Raw genomic sequence first — 24,361 nt, 5'->3', positions numbered from 1 at the left:
CATAAATGCATGCTTAGTAAAAGAGCCAAATATATAGTTTTATGGTGTTGGGAATCTGTTGCTATAATTTCCCTCAATCTGCTCATCTAAAAAGTAAACTAATAATATTACAGCTTAGCATTAGATAAGTGCTTATTACATGCCAGATGCTCCTCTTCAGACCTATGTATGTAGATGCTGAGTTCTTCCAGGAACTCTGTGGGATAATACTGTCATTGGTGTCATAGTGCAGACTGGGCAACTGAGGGCAAGGGAGATGAGCTCACTTACTAAAGCCATATTCTGCTTTCATGGAAATGTCTTTCCAGTGGCCATCACCTGCTTTCAGTGGCCTTTATTATGCCCTCATTTTTCTTCCTTAGTCACTCTCAACTTGCTCTTTTCCTCAACATGAGAACGTGCTTCTGATGACAACACTGGCCTGAGACCCAGGAGAAGTCACAGGAGAGATACTGGCTGAGCCTTGAAGTCACAGGAGAGGCACAACCACCACATTTGTTATTGGCACAAAGCTATTTTTTGAACTGTCTTTAAAATTATTTTTCCTTTACTTAAAATTACCAGATTTTTTCCAGAATTTTGTGCCAGACTCATGATGCCAAATAAGAAAGAAAAAAAGTGGTAAGAGCTCAGTGTTAGCCAAGGAGATGACGGTCAGAGCTGGGGTTCACAAGCAGCCTGCCCTGTCGGAGTGCAGCTCTTTGCAACTTTGACACATTTCTTAATTTGCTGGTGTCTCAGTTACCTCAGCCATTAAAGGTGGGAATAATAATGCTTACGTTGAAGACTGGATATATACAAGACAACAGATAGATAGATAGATAGATAGATAGATAGATAGATAGATAGATAGATAGATAGATAGATAGAGATAGAAAGATAGATAGATATATAGCAAAGCAACTTTATATAATGAATTATTGTTTAAATTTCATATTCTAGTTAATTTATGTAATGGTAAAAAATCTTCTAAGATTTTGAATATTAGGATTTAGAGGAGGATCACTGAATACTAAGAGTCAAGCAAAGAGCAAATGATGATGATGGAAAAATTAATGGAGATCCAAGGTCAAGTTCTGATTTTAGGACCTACCATTGAAGAGAGAGGGAGGAGGGAGGAAGAGAAGAAGAAAGGAAAGAGAGAAGGCTAGAGAGAAAAGCAGAAGAAGGAAAGGGGAGAGGGATGGAGAAGGAATAAGAGGAGGGGGAAGGAATATCAGAGGAAGAAAGGAAACTAAAGAGTGTGAAGGGTTTTATGAGAATTTTATCTAGAATTCTGTAAGTTCATATCACCCACTTATTCTGATAGAAAACCATATCTGTATTTTACTAACAAATTCTTAAAGTTAAAACAAGCAAACTAAAAGCCTCAATTAAGTCATTTAATAGGAAGACACTTAAAACATAGCAGCAAGGGGTGATCGTAACACAGAGAAGGCCTGCTAATATAAAGATTATGAGCCAGTGTTTTAGAATATCTGTCCATCTTGAGAATTAGCTAATGACTCAAAAATATCAATCCCGTCATACACTAGCATGCACTTACCTGTAGCCCCTAATGGGGGATGATCTTCAAATGCCTGAGCCGCCAGCAAAACTGCAGAATCTTAAACCCTTCCTAGATGATTTTATGTGGTTGATTGACTTTTGGTTGCATTATCATTACATTGGAAATCAAATTCCACTATTTGTGAACTCAGAAAGCTGGTATTCCCGAGGCACATATCTTATTAGAATTTAGAGAAAATGATGCCTGGTGGTGGCAGACTGGAATCTTCATGCGCTGCAGTTTTCCCTGTAGAAAGTAAGAAAACTCTTCAAGTGTCATTTTGCCCCCACCTGTTATGCTTCTAAAAATCTTTTTCATTTAAAACAGATTTTGTGAATTGTACTTGGAGGTTCGTGCATAGACTTTATGAAAATGTCTGCGTTGCCAACTGAGTTGCTCATCCATGTAAAATTCCATACAGAATATGAGAGAGGTTTGGAAAGGCAGACAGTTTGGGGCAATAGCAGTGTCAGTGTGGAGAGACAGAGAGCCGAGGTTAAATTATTGTAAATCAAACAGAATCTGAGATTTTCTCACAGTTTGGGTGGATATAAGTGACTAATCAAAGAGGGCTTCATGAGAAGGGTTAGTCAGGATATTCATATCCCCATCACTCATGTGAAAAGATAAGCCTGGGCTTGTAGTCCTGACATACCCAGACAGTCTAGCCAACTAGCCTGCTTCAGTTAACATTTTCTCGAAAGCAGTGCTGAGAGCAATTAAAGAAGTTACCCAACATTGACCTGCCCCCACATCTATAAGTATACAAGATCATATACATCTACATACATTTATGCACACACAAACATATACACACATACCTCAAAGGCTACTAGTTGTGTTTATTAAACTAGAAATTGATATTCTACTATAAGGGCTACTGATGTAGCTAAACAGTGGAGTGCTTGCCTAACACGCACAAGTTTTGGGTTCGATTGCCAGCACCACTGAAAACATTAAATTTATTTTAGCCATTAATATTAAGGGTTTTATTGCTTAAATAACTTCAGAGATAAGTTGTTTGGACACACACAAACCTAAACTAATATGATAAATATTCAGTGTTAATTGCTTGCATACCCAAATTTTCCACAAAAGAAAATTGAGTTTAAGGGCACACACATGACGGACCTGCCAACTGGAATCTTCTTTCAGCCTCTACAGACGACAGTGCAGCTGAGAAGAAAGGAGGAAGCCTCCATGCGGGCCTCATTGTTGGAATCCTGATCCTGATCCTCATTATAGCAGCAGCCATTCTGGTGACCGTTTATATGTATCATCACCCAACATCAGCAGCCAGCATCTTCTTCATTGAGGTGAGTACCAGATCCGGCCATGAGAGCCGTGCTGGTGGATGGGTTGTGTGAACTAGCAAACACCACCTGGATTTAATGTTTGGCACATGATTTGTCAGTGTCAGGCTGGCTGATGTCACACACATGGCACCCACTCACGTCCACACTGATATATTACTTGCAGATGATGAGGTCAGACCTCTTATCTCTGAAGCTCTTAAACAAACAAGCCATCTTCCCTTTAGAGACCTAAGGGAAAATAAAAACCACACTTTCCAATCCTCCTATACCAAATATGTTAACCAGCTGTTCTGCCCTGGGAGAAATCCAGCCTATCCTGGAAACAGAAGGACTCGAATAAATTGATAAATAAATATTCATTGAAAATTGGCTGTGTAAACAACACAATAAAGTAGGTCTGTTCTCAAAATGCTTGTAAAATATAGAGAAAATACAGCTTCCACTGCAAAATGATAGATATAAAAAGGAGCTACAATGTGATACTCCCATTGCGTATAACATGTATATATTCATTTCTGCATAAATGTACACTCATATATTTGCAGTAAGATTGATTGGATGCTATTCTGTCCTATACAAAATTTAGGTTTAACTCCAATGCCAGAAGAAACATGGAGTATGTACAGGGGCCATGGCCAAACATGGGAGTCTAGAAGGCTGGACCAGGGGAGCCTCAAAAGCACTAAGTAGTCAGTCCCTCGTAGTTGCAACTTCTGTGGTAGGATCTTAGACAGGGATTCCTCTTCCCACAGTGGACAATACTGAAGTGCTAGAAGGACAAAGAGAACCTGCTTTGCAGATTTCCAGACATGTGAGGGTTGAATTTGAATTCATTGCACAATATGTGGGGGATCAGTCTGTAATCTCATTCTCTCGTCGAGTGAGAAATTATAATGCTTTTACAACAACAGGATGAGAATTACCAATGGCCCCTATAGTAGGAATGGCTGAGTGTAGATCAATTAGATAATTGTGTCAAAGTCCCAAATGGCTCTCTTTTATCTATAGAATAAAGTGTGGTCTCCTTCTGTGGCTATTCAAAGCATTTGAGATCCAGATTTTATCCATTGTGTTCATCTTTCTGCCATGGCTCTCGAGTGGGAATTACCATATTTTATTCTTGTCTTCTCCAGATACACCCTGAATGCCCCAAACCCTATCCCTGAAAAAAAAAAGCATTCATTCTGTTTCTTCCATCAACAAATCTGTCTCCTTCCACCTTGGTTCTTACCTTTGGGTGTCCAGCAGCCTTCAGTGACATGCACCATATAATCTTTCTTCATGCATCTCCCAGACAGAACATGTGGATTTGATTCTTCTCTCACTCCTGTCTTTGACATTTATCTTTCTGGTTTGCATTAGCACTCAATCTGTGTGTGATTATTATACCCTACAAGACTCATAAATTCCTTAAAATCTAAGTTAAGTAACTGAAGTCTTTTTTCAAAGAACAGGCATGTTATCAATATTTCCTTGGAAAAAATGCATAGTAAATATCTATGGACATTTCAAAGTTAGAGTGAAATTTCATTTAAGGCAGACTCCAGATGTGGTATCCTCATTTCACCCCACAGTCATTAGGCGTGCCTGGTGCTTAGTTGGAAAGCTGGTCAGTTGCTTTAATATGTCTCATTTTCCTAGAAGAATGTGGGCCTCTTACCCGAGGTTATGAATGCATTCCTTAAAGAGATGACAAGTGACGAGCTGCAAGTCTCAGCTGAACAGCCAGGCATCAGGCCACTGCAACCTGAAGCCGACACGTGTTTGGATCCTTTAGTACACTGCAGTTTGTTTCTGATGTTGTGACAAAGCAGATGCCATGAAGTAGCTGATGCTGAGGGCGTTAGCAACATGCTTCACGGGATCACTGCGAGGAACGTGGTTGAAGCTCACTCATGGCAACACCTGTATGGTGGCAAAATGAGACAGTAAAACCCAAGAGAAGATATTTTTTTTTTTATTTGTCTATTTGAATTAGTCTCCTTGGTTAATATCCAGAGGCTATAATCCTTATTGTGTATGTAATGTTCTATAGTCACACATTTACAGACTATTAGGGATATGGGGAATATTATGGTGAGTTTAATCCTACACCCTCATATCTAACAGAGAAAGAATGAGGCTTAAGAAGGTGGAATGACTTTTCCAAGAACAAACAGCCAGAGTTTCAGGAATCACTCATTTTTCCATAGAAAATGGAAGACGAATCAGTCTGCAGGCTTTTTTGTTGAACTGATTGCCAGACTCTGTTAAAACCATTTTCTCCAAATCACCTGCTGTTCTGGTCATGTAGTTCACAGTAGCTGCACGGTGATTGTTTGTAGCAGTATCGTTATTAAAGATAACCACTGCTTTTTAAACCAAGCCACCCATGAGCTATGGCGACTGTCTGCCTCTGCTTTCTTTCGCCTATAATTCTGTTCTGTCTACTCCACCCACCTAAGGGCTGGTCTATCAAAAAGGCCAAGGCAGTCTCTTTATTAACCAATAAAAGTAACATATAGACTTATGACCCTCCTCCATCACCACAAAACTTGGAACATACAGACCTGTGTTTCTGAAAATGTTTAATTATTTATTAGATTGGTATTTTTGCACCTGTGATTGAATATAGTGATACTGCTTATATTACATTTTATGTTTCATTGTAAAATGCTGTTCCTTTATATAAAAAAATGTTGACGTGCTTTGCCATCATGAAAGTGATACTACTTGCAGAAAATTAGGACAGTGGGAAGACAAAAAAAGAAAACCATTTATAATGGCAGGATACAGAAATAATGTCATTAATATTTTAATCAACCTTTTTGGAAGTCTTCGTTATATGACTTAATATTTAACCACTTAATGACATTGTAACTTTACTGCAATGTAAATTGATCCTCTGGTGTAATGTCATCTTTCTATTTTATTATTACCTCTTTGGAGAGCTATCAACTATCCCTTTTAAAGGCCACTCAGTAGCTATCTATGTATGGATTGAGTTATGCACCAAAAAGACACAGAAAGCAGAAGAGCCTCATACAAACCTCGAAATAAAAAAAATCAAAATAAAGCTTCATTTCATGATTTAAGATGTCATGTACTAACATGTAGATACTGTAGAGACTGAAACTCATGACCATGAACCTAGTGGGCTAAGGCAGCACAGAGATTATCTCACAGAGCAGAAGGTCAGAACTTCAAAGTTAGCCTCACCACATCAAGGTATTGTCAGGGTTAGGACGTCCTAATTCTCCCCGCTACCTTTAACCTCTAGAGCCTGTCTGTTTTCCTTGGCTCCTGACCTCTCTTTCTATCATCCCATGGTCTGTTTCAGCCATCTCAGCTAACTCTGACCTTGTTGCCTCCCTTAAAGCTTTTGGTGATTCCATTTGACCCACTTGACTAGAACAACCTCTCCAACCCATGATGTGCAGTGTGCCTTGGGCCATACAAAGAAGTTAGCTCTGATGGGATTTCCAGTTCACAGCATCTTTAGGGACCATTAGTCTGTCAACCAGAGATTTCATTAAATAAGTTTCACACTAACAATTAAATTGTGACACATTGTTGTCAGTGATTATAGTAAAATAGATTTATTTTTAGTGATTTATTCAAAGTTCAACGATGTCCAAAGTATCACCTAATATATATTGCTGTATATTGTATAGTGAAACCTCAACTTCAGTAAATAGGTTTCTTCCTGCATCATAGACTGAATGTAGCGACTGGGTGCATGAGCCAAAACACATACAACTAATCTCCCACTTTAGAACACCTCCCCCCAGACCACTCTATCATTCATCCCTTTTGTAATTAGTCCTTTCTTGAGCATACATGATGAGGAATGAGAATCCCCCCGCCAATTGCCTTGTTTAGTCCTAATGAAGGAATATGGCCTAGGATGCTATTCATCTTAGACATAAGGAAACTGACGCATGAACCTTAAATAATCTGCTTAACATCCCTCAGTCACTCTGTGAGTGAGAAATTGAGTGCAGATGCCCCAACTTCAGAAGTCAAACCTTTAACCACTGGTAAGTGCTGCTTACTGCTCCTCTCTGCTAACGATTTTTCTTCATTGGCTGTAAGTAAAAATGTAGTGTGATGTGTATGTTAAGACATACATTATGTCCATACAAGAGATTCATCAAAGTAGAATAATCAAAAAGAATTAAACAATTTAAAGAATTAATTAATTATGCCAAAACCATTGCCCAAATGTGCGTCTAGTCCTGTAGTCATTATTTTTATTATTTTCCCAATTTTAATAATGATAATAAGGACTTAGCACGTTACCTATGTGTTTTATTTTCACAGAAAATATGTACCAGGCTTTACACATTCTGTGGGCACAGACATGCATCATTACATGATGTTTACTTGGATTAGTCTTTAAACTTCTTGTTTGTAGGAAGGAAATAAGGTGATAAAGCAAGCCATCACTCCATAAATAGTGGTCAGACAAGCAAATCCATGGGTTTCCATCTATGTCTTCACACACAGGAACCCCATCCTTCTCTTCAGCCTGGAGCATAGCCTCTTCCTCATTAACGTCTCAGGGACAATCCTCCATCACCCTCTGCAGATTTGAGAGCGAGCATTTTCTTTGAGTTTTTTATTGGTTAGCTTATACTTTATCTGTCTGGCTTTATTGTTATTTTCTGAAACATCTTGATTTTGATCAAAATCTGTCATATCTACATGTACTTTAACATCATTTTAAATGCAGTGTATTGTTTTCAAACATACTGACAGAGACAAATACATAACAATGCACTTTAAATTTTTTCACAAATTTTGATAAACTGAAACCTTTTTGTAATGAGCCAGTTGTCCAAGGTTCCTCCTTAAATTTAATTATTGCTGAATATTTCCAGGCATAAATTATGATAATTTTCACTAAAAATAAAGAATAGAAAAGATTGATAAGAGTAATGTATAAAATTAAAGTCAAGGTTGGACAAATAAAACTTCATTATAAAACAAAAATTATGCAAAGTAGAGATTTCTTATAGTTGGGGGGCATTGGATCTGGGCCCTTAGATATCCAGGCAAGAATTCTACCACTTGGGTGCATCCTCAGTCTTGCCCCCAACATGAGAAAAATAATCTATTAATATCTGAAGTGAAATAATGTAATTAGTAATCGTCAAAAAAATCATACTGACCACTCTGTTGAATTTTCTTGGCGTATTTAAGCAATACTTAACGTTTGACCACTGTGTAGGTTTGCTTAAAAAAGAAATTTATGGAAGCTCAAGACATGTAACACAACTCTAAGAAATAGATTATATGGTTAAAGTATTAGTATTACTGCTTATGAGCATTCATCTCGTGTGTGTGTGTGTGTGTGTGTGTGTGTGTGTGTGTGTGTGTATGTGTGTGTGTGTGTAAGTGTGTATTTACTAGAAGGGGGGTTACATGTCCTTAGCTAGAATCACAGCCAGTTGTGAGCTGCTTAACGTAGGGTGCTGGGAATTGAAATCAGTTCTCCTGCAAGAGTATCAAGCCCTCTTACCTATTGAGCCATCTCTCTAGTTCCAAATACTGGAATTTTGTTTTTAATGGGAAAGCGCAACCTACGAGTATCTTAACCTGCTGGAGATGCTGCAGATATTCCCAGAGAGAAAGGAGTCCATCAAAGTGATAAGGTAAATATAATAAAAGTAAAACTGGTAATGGCAAAAATGATAGAAACAGAGCCACTTTTAGTTCAGAAAGGAACTCACATGATGCATTGGTCTTGGCTTTGCCTGTAGGTAAGCATACCAATTCATCCTCTGAAGACTGAAGAACTTTCTGGGTGCGAAATAGTCTCAAAAGCACTACTTGAATCACTTGAAGTGTGATTAGCTTGAATTCTTTTTTAAATGACTGCACATGGCACACATACAGACACACATATGCACAAAATGAATTTAAAGTATCTCATTGACAATTTAAATAGCTACAAATTATCAAAAGGCATTTTGCTACACTCCAGCACGAATGAGGCTAAGGCAGGATTATGTGTTTAAGACCAGCCTGGGCTGCAGAACACGACCTCACTCTCTAAATTGTTTTCTCTGATTTTTTATTTTGATTGTGTCCACTAGACAGATTTCATTGATCTCTATAGCTCGCCTTCATTTCTATTGGGAAATACTTGATTTTGGAAGTAATATTGGAAGGGGAAGGAAGATTGGCAAAGAAATATTGGTTCTCTTTATACATATCTCATTTTAGAAAACAACCAGTTTTGATAAAGGAGAAAAAATAAATTAGAAGCCTAAAGACACAAGCAATTGATATTTTGATCATTACTCGTCCACGCAGTCATTACTTGTTGAGCTCCTGCTGTGTGCCAATCCTAAACAGTGAACGAGAGGTGCCCACCACATACAGTCAATAGCGCAGTGAGTAGAAAAATAGTGCATGCTTTAAATGAGAGTTCAATTTGAAGAATTCGTTTTTAAATATATCTAAGTTTAGTACTTGAAGTAAGTATGATTACAATTATCTTAAGATTTTTTATGGCACTATTGGCATATATTGATAAAATAAACAACAACAAGTAAAATATATAAATGAAAGCATACTGCTGGCCTAAATAGCAAACTTCTCTAGCAGGAGAAGCTGCTCCACCATTCTTAAACTGTGCACCCTGCCGTGATTTAGAAGCTACGAAATAATTTCACAAAAGAACTTAAAATACAAAATCAAAACATTTACCTTGTGCTCTGAAAGTCTTTTCATTTCTGGAGAACCAAAATATCTGCCTTTCCTGAAAGTGCCCAGTGTTTTTGGTGAAAATCACAGAATGGTGAAGCAAGAAAAAACCTCAGCATGCACACCAGTGGGGGCTTTTGTGGCTTTCCTCACCTAAAGCACAGGGCTTTCCCAAGGGCTCACCTCGAGTTGTAAGTAAAACCTATAAGGACTTTGCATTTTACTCTGTAGTATCCGCATTAAGAGCACAGAGAATGATTCTTATTTCTCTTAACTGTATATTCATCGGTGCTCAGATTATGTCATGCAGCTACTATCAAACACAGATAAATACTAACAGACAAAAGCCTCAGTGCCTAAAACCTGCATGAGCAGTGTGTTTCTGGCTCAATTCCATAGTCCAATCCCGTGGAGAACCAGCAACAAGATGGTAAAGCCTCTTGCTCAGGCCCTGCAACAGCTGGTTGCAAAGCCACCACTCCAGCTCAGGACTCCTCAGCGGGGTGTGCAGTCTGTGCAATACAAGGGTCCTTTGGGCCACTGGATACTCTGTAGGTTCCCTACCCCAAGAAATATTTGTGACTAACAAGGACTCATGGAGAATTTGAAGGAAAGCAGGCAGCTGTGGCACTCAACTTTTCCTGGCAGTCTACAGTGCCACCAGGAAGAAAGCCAGAGACAGACAGGCAAGGGCCCAGCTGCTGCTGCGTGGGAAGAAAGCCTGTTTGGGAGAGTTTGCCACCTCACTCTTCCAGCTGCTGTGTGAATAACACTGGGGAGTTGGGAAGACACAATTAGCAAACCCATATAGTAAATAGAGAAACCATTCCAGAGGAGCACCAATCTTTCTTTATTGATGTGGCACTTTTCTTACAAATGAATTTTGCTTTTAAAGTACTCCACAGTTCAACTGCAAAAAAAAAAAAAAAAAAAAAAAAAACCAAGGGGGAAAATGATGCACTGAAGAATCACTTCTTGTTTCTATTTTTCGATGGGGTAAAACACGACATTCAGCTGTCACGAGCACCGGCAAAGTGGGGTGAAACAGAAAAGCGGTAGACATGCTTACACCACTGAGCTGCACCACTGAGCTGTAACAACACAAAAGCAAAGATTGCAAAGCGCTCCTTCAAAAAGAGAAGGCCAGCAAAATGGCTCCGTGGGTAAAGGTGCTTTCCACCAAACCCCAAAACCTGAGTTCTCTTCCAGAATCTCACAGGCTAGACGGACAGAACTTGGTCCCCACAGCGGTCCTCTAACCCCCACACCACACACTGTAAAATAAAACAGAAAAGGGGACACTATTTGGACTCGGGCTTTCCTGTTTTAACTTTTTGTTCTATCAAACTAGAGTTTTATCATATACATCACTAAGTATTTTGAGACAATACGTAGAGTTCAGAGTGATTACATGTAGTCATCAAAGTGAGATTCATTTAATAGCTGTCATCGTTCATTTACTTTGATGGCTGGTATGTTTTTGTTTAAATTCCTGAAGCTAAAACAGGGTTTATAATTTAATGAGATATTTATTTCACTTCATTGGGAAGAATTATTAAAATTAATGAATAAAATATCTTATATTTCATTGAGTTTCCGACTAAATTCCTTCCTTTTGTAAAAGATTTATTTTGTTTTTATTTTATGCGTATTGGTGTTTTGCCTGTGTGCATGTTTGTGTGAGGGTGTCTGATGCCCTGGACCAGGAGCTACACACAGTTGTGAGCTGCTGGCAATCGAATCAGAGTCCTCTGGACCAGTGCTCTTAACCACGGAGCCATCTCTCCAGCTTCCTAAATTCTTTCTTGATCACTATTTCCTAACTGTTTTTTTAAATAGTAGTTAGGACCATGAAACTCGATACATATATAACACAGGTATGTAGATGGGCATGCTCATGTGTCCACATGTTCATGCTGACCTCCCCACACACATACACACACAGGGTAGGGGCAGTAGATCTACAGTGAAGGTCTTCACAAATAAGATTGCCATAAATAAGTCAATGAAGAACTCCGGTTTCCTTGAGCCTTTGCAAACCTGAACAGTGGCATTTTACAGCATACGGTTTGTTTTTGATATTCCAATGCTTTCTTCTGGATGTCAGGAGAAACAAGGTACTGTCTTTAGCATACCAACTCTTGAGTAATTTCTTTCTGTAGCTTTAGCAATCCTTCTTTACTAAATAAATACATAAACCTAGTTATGCAAATACAACAGAGAAATGTTGATTTCAAAAAGAATTATGCTTCCATATTTTAGTTAGTGTATTCCTTTATTAAATTATTTTTTCCTCAAATCCACATGTGAAACATTCTAAGCATAGACACAAAACTGCTCCCTGAAATATGTGGATTTTCAACATATCCACACTTCAGTTCCATTACCTTCAATGTACAAAAGCTAGAATTCAGGGACTAATAACTATGATGGAATTTATTAACAATAATGATATTAATGATGTCTTTTGTTACCACATGAGAGGCAATTAATCAAAGGTATTTTACATTTACAAATAGGTTATCTTACATCTATGAATGGGTTAGTTTACTTTTTCTTTTGATGATTATGCAATAAAACCAAAGTATAAACAAAGTAATTTATAATTTAAAACAAAGCAACTTTAGCAAATGAATATTCAGTCATTAGTTCTATATTCACAGTTTCAAATTTCAGTTAATTCATATATTTAATAATTTAAGCAACATTGTGATTAAAACAAATTTTAAATAGACATAAAAGTTAATCATGTATTAAAATTCATTTTTGAATATTGATTCTGTGACAAGGTTATATCTGGCACAGGCTTAGAAGTAAAAGTGATGTGATCTTTGAAAAATAAAACCAGCCTTTTTTTGATAGGAGAAATAAACTTTTTATAATTATGCATCCTCACGGGGCAATATGAAGTCCCAGAGAATTTGTAAAGAATAATTCCTCCTGTTAATATATCCAATGTTTCCTAACTTTGTGTCTGAGCTCATGCCTCATCTTATGGTCTCTTAGTTTTCTCCTTTGTTGTTGACCTTGGATCACATCACTCTGGCTCAGTAGCTTACAACTAGACAAGAATCTTGGCTACGCAGAAGCTAAATGTGGAGAGAATTTGAGGTTGCCTATGTAAAGAGTATTGAAATTTGAAATTTAGTCAGAAGTAATCACAGTATGTATCATTCATGGCATGCGCCTGGCATTTGAAAATACATCATGTGGGTCTGAAGTGCAGTTCCTTCATAACCCAGCATGTGCAAGGGCCTGGGTTCAATCCCCAGCATTGCCGGTGTGTAACGGTTAGAGAAAAGAATCCTGTTATATGATTCTTCATCTTGCAGTCCAGTTTGATGAGCAGGATGGTGCTCAACAAAAGGAGCCAAATCCACTCTCTGTCTGACTGTATAGGAACATAGCCTCAACAGAGAGGGGTTAAGGCTTGAAATTCACACTGCAAATCAGTGAGACAAAGGGGAAGCTGCAGAGACCAACAAAAGAAGAGTTGTAAAGAAATGTCACATAAGCCAGGGAGCTAATCATCCTGGACAGGTCTTTGTTATAGACAAAGGATATCTGGGAGAGAAACTGTGAAGTTGTAAATTTGGGCCCATTTTGAAAAGTTACTAATCTTAAAAATCCAGAAATGTAATGGACTTCATGAATGATAAGATGTGTTTCTGCAGAGGAACTCAAGAATTAAAGAAGGCCCTTGTCAAGCTTCTTGGGGCGGGGGTAGAGCTTAGTTAGTAGAGCATTTGCCTAACAGACAAAACCTTATCTTCAACTTCTATATCTGCATATGTTTGAATCTAGCCATGGTGGTGCTTGCCTGTAATGTCATTGGTGGAAAGGTGGAAATAGCAAGTGAGAACCTGTTAAAAGAGAGAAATAGCAGAAGGGAAGAGAAGAGACAGGGAGGGAAGGGAACAGACGGGAAAGGAAGGGAAGGGAAGGGAAGGAAAAGAAAGAGAAAAGAAACAAAGGAAAGGGAGAAGTAAAGGGAAGCAGAGGGAAGGGAAAGGAAGGAAACATTATGTAAATAGTCTAATGGAAATATTTTCTTTTAAATTTAGGATATTTTGTTCTCCTCTCTTCCAAGAATTATATGCTTCAGAAAAAATGCAAAAATGCATAATTGCAATATATGAAGACATATTAATTTTTAGGTGATCAAAAATAAAAAAATAAAACATATATAACTAAGCAATGTTGTAGTTCTATGCAGAGAATAGGACTGTTTCTGAAGTATTATTTGGGGAAATTTTTTCCATCTTTATCATAGTTTGTAGCATTGGTAATTGCTTAGAGTTCATCTTCGTGTCAGAGTGAGACAAGCAAGGTTCAGATTTACCTTTAGTGAAAAGTCTGCATATCCATCAAGGGACTTATTAAAATAATAACTGCTCAGAGTGACTTAAACAAATATTCCCTCTAGAGTTACTTGAAACCGGAGAAAGCAAAAGATTCAGTGACACAGAACGTTGTTCCTTGGTGTTTCTTACAATCCTCTACACAAACACATCTGTTAAATTTTACTCAGACACTGAATCAAAAAAAATTAAAAAAAGTAGTCAAAAGCTTTGATTACTTTAAAAAGGAAGGAGAAGCCTTTTATACTTACAAAACTAGGCACACTGTGTTTTCCTTAACAGTTCTTGCTTTTTATTCAGTTTTCCTTAAATAGTCTCTTTAGAGATTAGGATGCTTTGGGATTGGCCACTCTGTGGTAATCTCACTTTGTAAGCTCTTACCATTCGAGTTTCACCTTCCCTCTCACACTCTTTGCCAAGCTGTCTAGGGGAATGGGAATTTTTAAATATTTGCACCACAATTTTCTTTTCAGAAGTTAATACTGATATTTTTTCCCACTCTGGTCTTAACTGGGAGTCAGTGATCTGTGTGTCTTTATCATATAAAGGTGCCCTCACTCAGTCTCTTGACAAGCACAGATCACTCATTCTTCACTCAAACTAAAAACTCCATGTGCTGATGTAGATGACTTGCATCCAACTACATTGAATTTGATCAAGAAGAAATGAGAGAAAGTTTTAATTATTTAGTTGTCCTCCCTGATACTTAGGGAAATACAGAATCTTTTGTTGAACTCCAAGAAATATTTGTGTGTGTGTGTGTGTGTGTGTGTGTGTGTGTGTTCCCATACTCCTTTAGTCTCTCATCTCAGTAGACCATAAAATAGTTTTAAAGAAGTAAAAGATGAGCATAATAATAAAATATTACTATTTCATTATTATATATTGTTATATTATTATATAAAACTATCATATGTAATATTTGTATCCAAATGAATTTATAAAGTATCATAAGGCAATACTCCTAATGTAGTTGATGATAAGTACAAAAGTTCTTTAAGCATCAAAAACAGGTTTTAATGAGAGATTCTGGGAAGTTGGCAGTGAATAAAGTAGTATATTTTCCCAAATTCTCTTATAAAAGTCAAAAGAAAATTGCATGTCAAAAATCATAACCTCTGATTATTTATTATTAGGAAACATTTACAATGGAACCAGCTACTGATGTAAAGTCCAAATACAGGCATTTGCCTTATATAATCATAGTCTCACCTCTGTGGGAGAAAGGGAAGAGAAATCATAGACCTGGCTGGCCTGGCAATAGGAGATCCACAGAATAGCCACACACATTGACCAACAGTCATGGGCGAGGGGCATGTATGCACTCCAGCTGCAGGGAGTGGAGGGTCGTTGGCAACACTCTGATAGAGATGCATACGCTCAACAGTCCGCAGTCAGGCTCAGCTTCCACAGTGTGGCAGTGCCACACGCTAGCAGAAGATTCACCAAGTGGAATAAAAATTAAACAGAATATGAAGCATTGATATTAGAGAGAAAAAAATAGCTTCCTACAAAGGTGGAGAAGAAGAGAGTTGGGAAGAATTTGTATGTTCAGTGTCTATAATTACCTCCCTTTTGAGAAAGAACCTCATACAGCCAACTGTGACCTGGAGCTTTTCGTCTTCCTTCCTCCATCTCACAAGTGCTGTGATTACAGTCATATTACCACACTTAGCTTCGACTTCTTTTTAAAGATAATATATATACATATATAATTCATTTTATTGAAAATATCAAGTATGTATGTAATGTGTTTTGGCCAAATCTACCCCCATCCCCTCCCCTCAAGTTCTTCCCCTGCCACACCACTTTTCCCTCCCAATTTCCAGTTCTTTCTTAACAAACAAAAAAAAAATATTGAGCATGTATACACAAAAAATGATTACTGTAGTCAAACGAAATGCACAATGTACCATATATAATTTTCTTATTATTTTTCCATGGGATTAGTGCAATTACCATTCAATCTCAAGTAGATAAAACATGTGCTAGAATGTTGATTTTATTCAAAGTTACACAAATTAAAAATATCAAAATATACTGATTATTTACAAAGATCTACTTTTGTCCTAGTCTAGCTGGCAGACATCTCACTAAATTTTCAAACAGTGTCCTCTCCTAGGTTTTGTAGTCTAAATTATCCTATAAGGTTGCTGCCCAGTTGTGTGACTAAAATGCGGATTAAAGTGCACAGCTACCTTAGGGTAGAGAAAAGCTATCCTTTTACCATCCCTGCAGTCAAAGCTGATGAGAGCCAAACCTGCCAGCTCTCTTTCTCCTGACTTAGAAACACATCAGTGCTCCCAACACAAATAACTTTATGAGATCAGTTCCTTGAGGAACTTGGCCCCTCTTACTGTTGAAGTAAGCAGCACTAACTCCCATTTGATTTTACCAGAATGTTTATGACCCGTCGCTTGGCCCACTGACTGGGTAGTAGTGAGCCAGCTTGTTTCCACACCCACTGCAAATTACTTTTCCTTAGAGTAAATTGCCTGTGTGATAACAAACCACTTATGGCGATTGAGAACCCTCAGAAGACAGCTAAAGATTCTGCCAGAGACTGTGTGAGGTGGTTGCTGAGCTGAATTTGGGTCTTTACAGAGGAGGTGGAATAGGGCTAATTCTAAAGATAGAGTAAGACTTTCCATTTCCCTGTCTGGACGTCTTTGCAATCAGTTCTTTTGAATGCTCACTGTTTCTGCAGTGAGACTAGTAACTGCTACAGATAGAGGGACTGACATTCCAAGAAGTTTCACAATCTCTAAAACCCCTACAGCTCTTTAGTGATAAAGAAGGAACTTCTTGACTATTGCTTTAGATGTGTGAAATGAGAACGAAAGAACCCAGGGATAACTACAAAGGTGCAATCCATTTAACAATGAAACTTTTTTTAGTATGAAAATTGGGCATAACAGAAGGCAAGATTTTTAGGAAGGAAAGTGTGGGGTTAGAGGTAGGCTAGATCTGATTTTATGACCAAATCACAGCTGAGCCTCTTCACAGGAGCAGTCAAAGAAAAAGAAGAGATGAAAGTAAGAGTCAGAAAAGAAATATGAAAATTATAATAGTTGAAGGAGAAGTCTGAGAGGAAAGATTTGTATGTTCAAATATAACACAGAGTACACTGATATTCATTGTTTTCAAATCAGTAAGGTGGACCAGCTTAAATGAAAAGAACATGCAAGACGTGAGAGAATATGTCATCAATCTGCAAATGGAAGGTGAAATGTGAAGAGTTCATAAGTAGTATAGAGTGCTTTAGGGATGTTACAGGAGAAGAGAGGAAGCAGGCGTGACTAGTGGGTCTCAAATTTGAAGTCAGTCTGGCCTCAGTTAAAGCTGCAGAAAGGGAAGGGGGATGAAAAAAAGAAAAGAAAATGGGAAGGGGAGATGAAAGAGTTTGCAAATGAGAAAGGAGTGAGATCACTTCCTAACCAAGACAAGAATATTGGGCAGGAAAAAAGTATGCAACAGAGAGAGGAATTCGGGATAAGACGAAAGAATAAATTCTTCGAAATAGGTTGGATTGTACAGAACTGCAGAATAGTAGGGGTAAATTCTGGGAATTGAAGGAGTGGATCCTGGGTGTGTTGTGGGAATGCCACAAGCTAGCAATCTTCTGAGCAGCGTCTTCCTAACAGAAGTTAGAGTAGCATTCCTGTGTTGGGCAAAGCTGGAAATGGGGCCTTTTCTGCACTAGCTGTAGAGTCTTAGAAAATGGAATCAGAGAACATAATAGATAATAATTTTTGATCAAGGTGATGAAGGTTTATCTAGAATTGCTTGTCAGGTTGGTTTGTGGCAATACTATTGATTAACTTATCTTTAAGTATTCAGATGCAAATGAATGATCTTCTCTAAGCAATATATATTCTTCGCTAAGTAAATATATATACTTTAAGTTTCACAGTGTGTTTCTAATAGATGTGTGGCTGACTGAATGCATTCTTTCTTGGTCATTATAATCATAGTTAGATATAATCATCAAAGAGACTAATAATGAATGAGGGAGTCATGAACATAGCACACCACTCAAGAACATAGATACTGTACAACAGAGTAACCTTTCTACAAATTAACACTAACACTTACTGTGAGTCTCCTTGTCTATACTATTTTGTTTTTATTTTAGCCTAGGGTTTTGCCTGCTACTGGTACAAGTGGGAAGAGGCCAAATTGTCTGTTTACAAGCTGCATTGCTGGATAAAAATTAAAATTAGATTAACCTTTAAATAGCATTATATGCCAGAAGTTCTAAACTGAAGTAAGGAAAAATAATTCCTACTGGAAAAAAAAGTTTTTCAAACTAATTGGTGAAGAGTAGATTCTGCTATTGTTGGGTTTCCCTCACACATTGACATGAATGTCAGCTTAGCATAGTTTCAATTTTTGTCCACAGTAAATTGACTACTACATGGATGCCGATGCTAGTACACCCTGTTGTACATTTGACCCAGGCTCTGTGGCAAACATTCATATAGACAGTAGCTTTGGAGCATTTAGAATCCTGGACAATTGTTTCAAACATGGAGTTATCTCCAGTCCACTTGCTGCTGCTTTGTACACTCATATTAGAAAGTAGAGTTGGAGAAACCTGTTGGCATCACAGTTGTATGAATGAGAATAGAGGACTTACTGCTTTGGATTCAGTTATTATAGGACACAGCATCCTCTGAGCTCCCTTACTTGGCAAACCTCCTTCACGTCCCTTTCTCTTTTTAGCCAAAGGGCACACATGCAGTTCTGCCTTCTTATTTCATATTATAATTTGTCTAGTTTGATTTCATTGTCAACGTGACACACACAGTCTAGAGTCATCTGAGAGGAAAGCCTAGACTGGGAATTGTCTAGCTCAGTCTGACACCTGGCTGCATCTCTCTTAATTTTCCTGGACCTCACAAGACAGCTAACTAAGCCTAAGGAGAAAGCAGCATCCTTCTGTGGTTTCTGTTTCTAGCTCCTACCTTGAATTCCTGCTTCAACCTGCCCTCCTTTAGTGATGGACTTTCCCTCCCGTAAGCTGACTTTCATTAAAGTCTTTCAGTATAGCAACAGAAAGAAAGCCAGAACAGTCATTTTTATTTTAGTGTTCAGTTTTCATATTTAGCCCATGTCCTTTTGTGATTATTCGTGAAAAGAATGTAAGATCACAAGGGTTACAGAAAAGGATCTACTCCAGGTGTCAACTGTCCTTAGTACTCCATTGCTGCAGACATTTTAGAATTGAACAGCTGTGTCCCTTAGCCTTTAGGATATCTGGAGAGAACAGGACAGATGGACAGACACTACAAGAATACATCCGCAGAAGTTACCACTGTGTTTCCAAAGTACAGCAAGAGAGGACTAGAAAATATCCAAAACAGCACAGCAGGGTGAAAAGGGACTTCTAATCTGCACAGGGGCATCTGGAGCTGGAAAGAAACAGAAATGGGTGATTTGTGAAAGTAAAGATGATAAATTCAGTGGCATTCCTGATAGAGAGATTACCCCAGACAGTTTCAGAGAAGGAAATGATGGATATGGATGAGGGAGAAGATAGTGGGACGTGTCACTTACCACTGACTCACTGGGGAACATTTATCAAATGTGCTTCCCTGGGCCCTGCTTGGGAGCATTGAAGTGAACTCATTAGGGTCTCTCAGTATCAGTTATGTTCTTACCTTCACTTCCCACAGTGATTTTAATTTCAGCTTTGAAAACCACTTCACAGTGGCAGAAAATAAAGCATGAGTGTTTGAAATAAAGATGTTAAAAACATTACTTCTCACACTGAAGAATCTAAGCTCTGGCCTGGAGAGCTGACTCAGCCGTGAAGAGTACTTGGCACTGTTGCAGAGGGCCCACATTGGTTTCTCAGCACCCAGAGCAGCCACGTCAGGCAACTCACACTCCCTGGAACTCCAGCTCCAGGGGATGCAACACTCTCTTTTGGCCTCTGAAGACACCACACATACAATAGAAGGGGGAAGGGAGACATACATATAAAAGAGTATTATATATATATATATATATATTTGCATATATATAAAAGAGTATTATATATATATATATATTTGTGAGTCTATATTTAATTTAGCAGCCATTAGAAACTTATTTGCTTCATATTTTCAATATATTTATTTGCTTTGGAGAAAAAAATCACAGAGATCATTTGATTTTATTGTTGTTAATACATGTTTTTGAATACTGTTATTTGTGTCTGTGTCTGTGATGCTTACTGCTAACATTTCTGGGTCATTTAAGAGATAAGTTCTAAAAGACAACTATCAAATTATGGAAAACTAAAGCAAGAACAACAGGAAATACATAAAATGTTCAGGAATCAAGTCACACAGGTATTGAGATATTGCTGTCAATTCATGGCCATTTCTAGAAAATTAATGTGAGTTTTTTTCAAGAAAAAGAAGTCCTACAATCCGTGAGGCTGAAACATAGCCTCAAACAGAAGTCTTTTATTTTAATTAGATGGCAAGTTTCATTGGCTGGATCTCAAGGCCTGTATTTTTATACAGCTAGTTTGCCAAATAAAATACAGGACACTTAAACATATTTGAATTTCAAACAAAAATGAGTCATTTTTTGTTTAAGCTTGTGAAATTAAACATAGTTTGAAAAGTGACTTGTTTATCTGAAATTCAAATTTAACTGCTGTCTTTTATAATCATTTGTTAAGTCTTAAAACTTCAACCTTGTAACTTGCTGAGCCAAGAAATACTCAGCACAGAATAAGGGAAATTGCAAATGACTAGGTTTCAAGGTATGAAAAACAAAAGTATACCCTCCTCTCCCCAGCCAAAGTGTCCCAAAGCTAAATGCTGAAAAGCAATAGGAGTGAGAAAAATGTGTGGTTAATTCCTGGTAGATCTGTGTGCTAGTGCACGAAGTTAAAGTTTTTACTCTTCCACTCATTTTGAGGCTGTTCCTTCTTGAAGATACCTTCCAGAATCATGGCCTCTCCTCTTCAGGCATACCTTATGGTGTAGCAGTCACAGCACTCGGAGCTTGTTAGAAATGGAGGCTCCTAGGCCTCCCAGACCTGCAAACAGGCAGTATGAGGTTGCTAGGCTCATATTGAGATATATAGATTTAAATGCAAAGCTTCCAAACATGCTTAAAGAAAGAAATCATAAAATATTTTTAATTAGGAAGCAAAGAACGAAGGCAGGGAGGGAGGGAGAGAGGGAGAGAGGAATCAGTCATAGGCTCCTCAGGGACCAGTTAGCACTAGGTGAGGTTGTATTAATGAAAAGAGACTCGGGCTTTAAAAAGTTTTAAGAAGGGTGTAAGCAGAAACCAACATCTCTGCACTTCAGTTCCTTTCATTTTCCCTATGAGGAAACATAACAAATGACCCACTTGGCTTTGCCCAAGTCCTATGTTTGGAGGTGACTCCAACCACTGTCCAGTTCCTGTGCACAGAGGAAAGCAGTATGAAGTGGTGAGAACCCAACTGGCTGCTATCAAGGACTGTTATGTGTACATGTACATGTGTCTTCTATCTGGCCCATGACTTTCACATTCACCCTTTACTTTAACATAAGTGCTGATTGCTTCCTTTCTGGCGCTACTTAAGTCTAGAGAAAGCCATTTCTTCTGCTCTGTGAACCTGAGGACAGATCTCCAGCAGAAGTTTTGTGTACACTGCTAACTTAGCGTACCCTGCTAACTTAGTGTACCCTACAGGTTTCTTCGTGGATAATTCCACTAATTTTCTCGCCATTGAGACAATTTGGATGACTGTTCAATTAATGCTACTGAAGGAATAATTAAGGGGAATCCCTGCTTGCCTGGTGTACCCCAGTGCCAACGTATCACTGTGAACATTTTCTTTCAAATGTGACTAATCCCATAAATTCTCAGAAATGAAATTAAAGATCGCCCACGCATTGTGCCCCATAGTGTCTGTGGGTATCACACCCTGGGTGTCTGTATTGGATTCTTACTACTTTCTGATTTGAATTTGGGGGTTTCAACTTACACTCTGCTTTGTTAACAAGTGACCCTGTGGTCTCTGCCAGTTCCCCTAGCACTTTGAATTGGCCTTTCTTAAAAGACCGTGGATTTGGCAATGTCTGATTCTCAACGAAAAACCACCAAGGATGCCTTCTTTAAATTGCTGATTCTTACTAGTGAGACTTGTGAGTTCACAGCAGGACTGAGATAATGCCCAGATTCCAGCCTCCCCAGCCCACCGAGGATATGTTTCACATGGCAGCACCAACACTAAGGACTTTTCTATGGGATCTGAATGTTTTCTCCTCCGGTTAACGTCACAGTTAACTATTCCTTGCCTCCAAACAGATGAGCAGCTTCAGAGAGCCACAGAATTCAATGGATAGTAACGAATGCAAATCGCTCATACATTGAGGATTTCTATGGTAAACCAAGGCAAGAGGAATAAAAGCACAGAGTTATTGTTATTGCTGTTGTTATTATTTTCCCTCAGACTTTAAGGTGAATCAGGAAACAGGAATACAGATGGTAGATTCTTGATGGAGACATTAGATAGCAGTTTACAGGTGGAAAAACAAAGGTCCAGAGACATCACATGACTTACTCACCATAGAGGGGTTACTTTGTGGTATGAAATGGTATTGTCTATGTCTTTGTGTCTAAAACAACAGCAGGGTTTTGGCAAAGCTTTCGCTCTGCTTTAGCAGTTTTAGTCATCAGATGGTGGCACCAAGGAACTGTGCAAGAAGAATGCAAAGATACAAAAGAAGAAATTACATTCCAAACACAGGTTGACTTGGTTCATATATATCTTATGCATACTGGAAATAATATCTTAATTTTTGTTATTTTATTCATGAAGCAGATCTTTATGGTGTGAAGTTTTCCTTTTGTATTGTGTCAGTGCTACAAAAATATTTCAAATACTCAGGTTTCAAGTTTATAAGAATTTAACCTGTATATTTTTTTTAATTTTGTTGATTTTTATTGAGCTCTACATTTTTCTCTGCTCCCCTCCATACCTCTTCCCTCCCCATCAACCCTCTCCCAAAGTTGTCATTTTCTACTATATGTGTAGATTAGATCTATGTATGTCTCTCTTAGGATCCTCATTGCCATCTAGGTTTTCTGGGATTGTGATTTGCAGGCTGATTTTCTTTGCATTATGTTTAAAAATCACTTATGAGTGAGTACATGTGGTAATTGTCTTTCTGTGTCTGTCTTTCTGTGTAATGAGGTTACATTACTCAAAATAATGTTTTTTAGCTCCATCCATTTGCCTGCAAAATTCAAGATGTCCTTAATTTTTCTGCTGTGTAGTGCTCTGTTGTGTAAATGTAACACATTTTCCTTATCCATTCTTCAGTAGAGGGGCATTTCGGTTGTTTCCAGTTTCTGGCTATGACAAACAATGCTGCTATGAACAATGTTGATCACATGTCCTTGTGGCACTATTGAGCATCCTTTGGATATATACCCAAAAGTGGTATTACTGGATCTTGAGGAAGGTTGTTTCCTAATTTTCTGAGAAATTGCCACACTGACATCCAAAGGGGCTGTACCAGTTTGCACTCACAGGAGATTTCCCTTTTCCCTATAACCTCTCCAGCATAAGTTGTCATCAGTGTTTTTGACCTTGGCCATTCTTACAGGTGTAATATGGAATCTCAGAGTTGTTTTGATTTGCATTTCTCTGATGACTAAGGATATTGAACATTTCCTTAAGTGTCTTTCAGCCATCTTAGATTCCTCTGTTGAGAGTTCTCTGTTTAGGTCTGTACTCCATTTTTTATTGGATTATTTGGTCTTTTGGGTTTTTTTTTTTTTGATGATCAATTTCTTGAGTTCTTTGTATATTTTGGAGATTAGACCTCAGTCTGATGTGGGGTTGGTGAAGATCTTTTTCCATTCTGTAGGCTGTCTTTTTTTTTTTTGTTACATTTCTGTTAGTTACAGAGCTTTTCAGTTTCAGGAGGTCCCAATTATTAATTGTTTCTCTCAGTGTCTGTGCTGCTGGAGTTACATTTAAAAATTTAACTGTATTTTAACATATTATTATGAGAAATGCTATCTCTTTTAATTAAACATAAAGAAGTGAATATAATATTTTAGTTTTGTACAAATGAAAAACATCTTGAACAATTTTTACTTGTATTGGATGCATTTGGTTCATCTTTACTAATGAAATGTAAATGGGAAATGAACAACTAGATAATTAAATCACACATGAGATGGGACTTCATAGGATTTCAAATCTTTCTTAGGTATTTCTGGTTTTGTTTCTAAAATGAGTGATAATTAATCAAGAAAAGTACTCTTTAAGGATATGTGGAAATTTCTGGAAATAGGCTGGGCTGGATCTCTGAGATGGAGCACTGGCCCAGCATGTGCAAGGCCCTGGCTCCATTACCTAGCACTAGAAAATAAAAATAAAACAAGCTTCTGAAAATAAGTTTGTGTTGTGTTTACCCTGCCCAACATCCTTG

General features: G+C 37.9%; 1 protein-coding gene across 1 annotated transcript in view; it reads left to right on the top strand.

The window, feature by feature from the left end:
• Plxdc2 (plexin domain containing 2) overlaps positions 1 to 24,361 on the top strand; it is a 392,448-nt gene that overhangs the window by 355,994 nt on the left and 12,093 nt on the right. The window contains exon 13 of the mRNA XM_048461163.3: positions 2,705 to 2,865. Coding sequence (XP_048317120.2) covers positions 2,705 to 2,865 — 161 coding nt within the window. The remainder of the gene's footprint in view (positions 1 to 2,704; positions 2,866 to 24,361) is intronic.

The sequence above is a fragment of the Myodes glareolus genome, chromosome 14 (assembly GCF_982192425.1).
Source record: "Myodes glareolus chromosome 14, mMyoGla1.1, whole genome shotgun sequence".
Classification (NCBI taxonomy): Eukaryota; Metazoa; Chordata; class Mammalia; order Rodentia; family Cricetidae; genus Myodes; species Myodes glareolus.
Note: the sequence above shows the minus strand (reverse complement) of the source record. Positions and strands in the feature narration are given on the sequence as shown.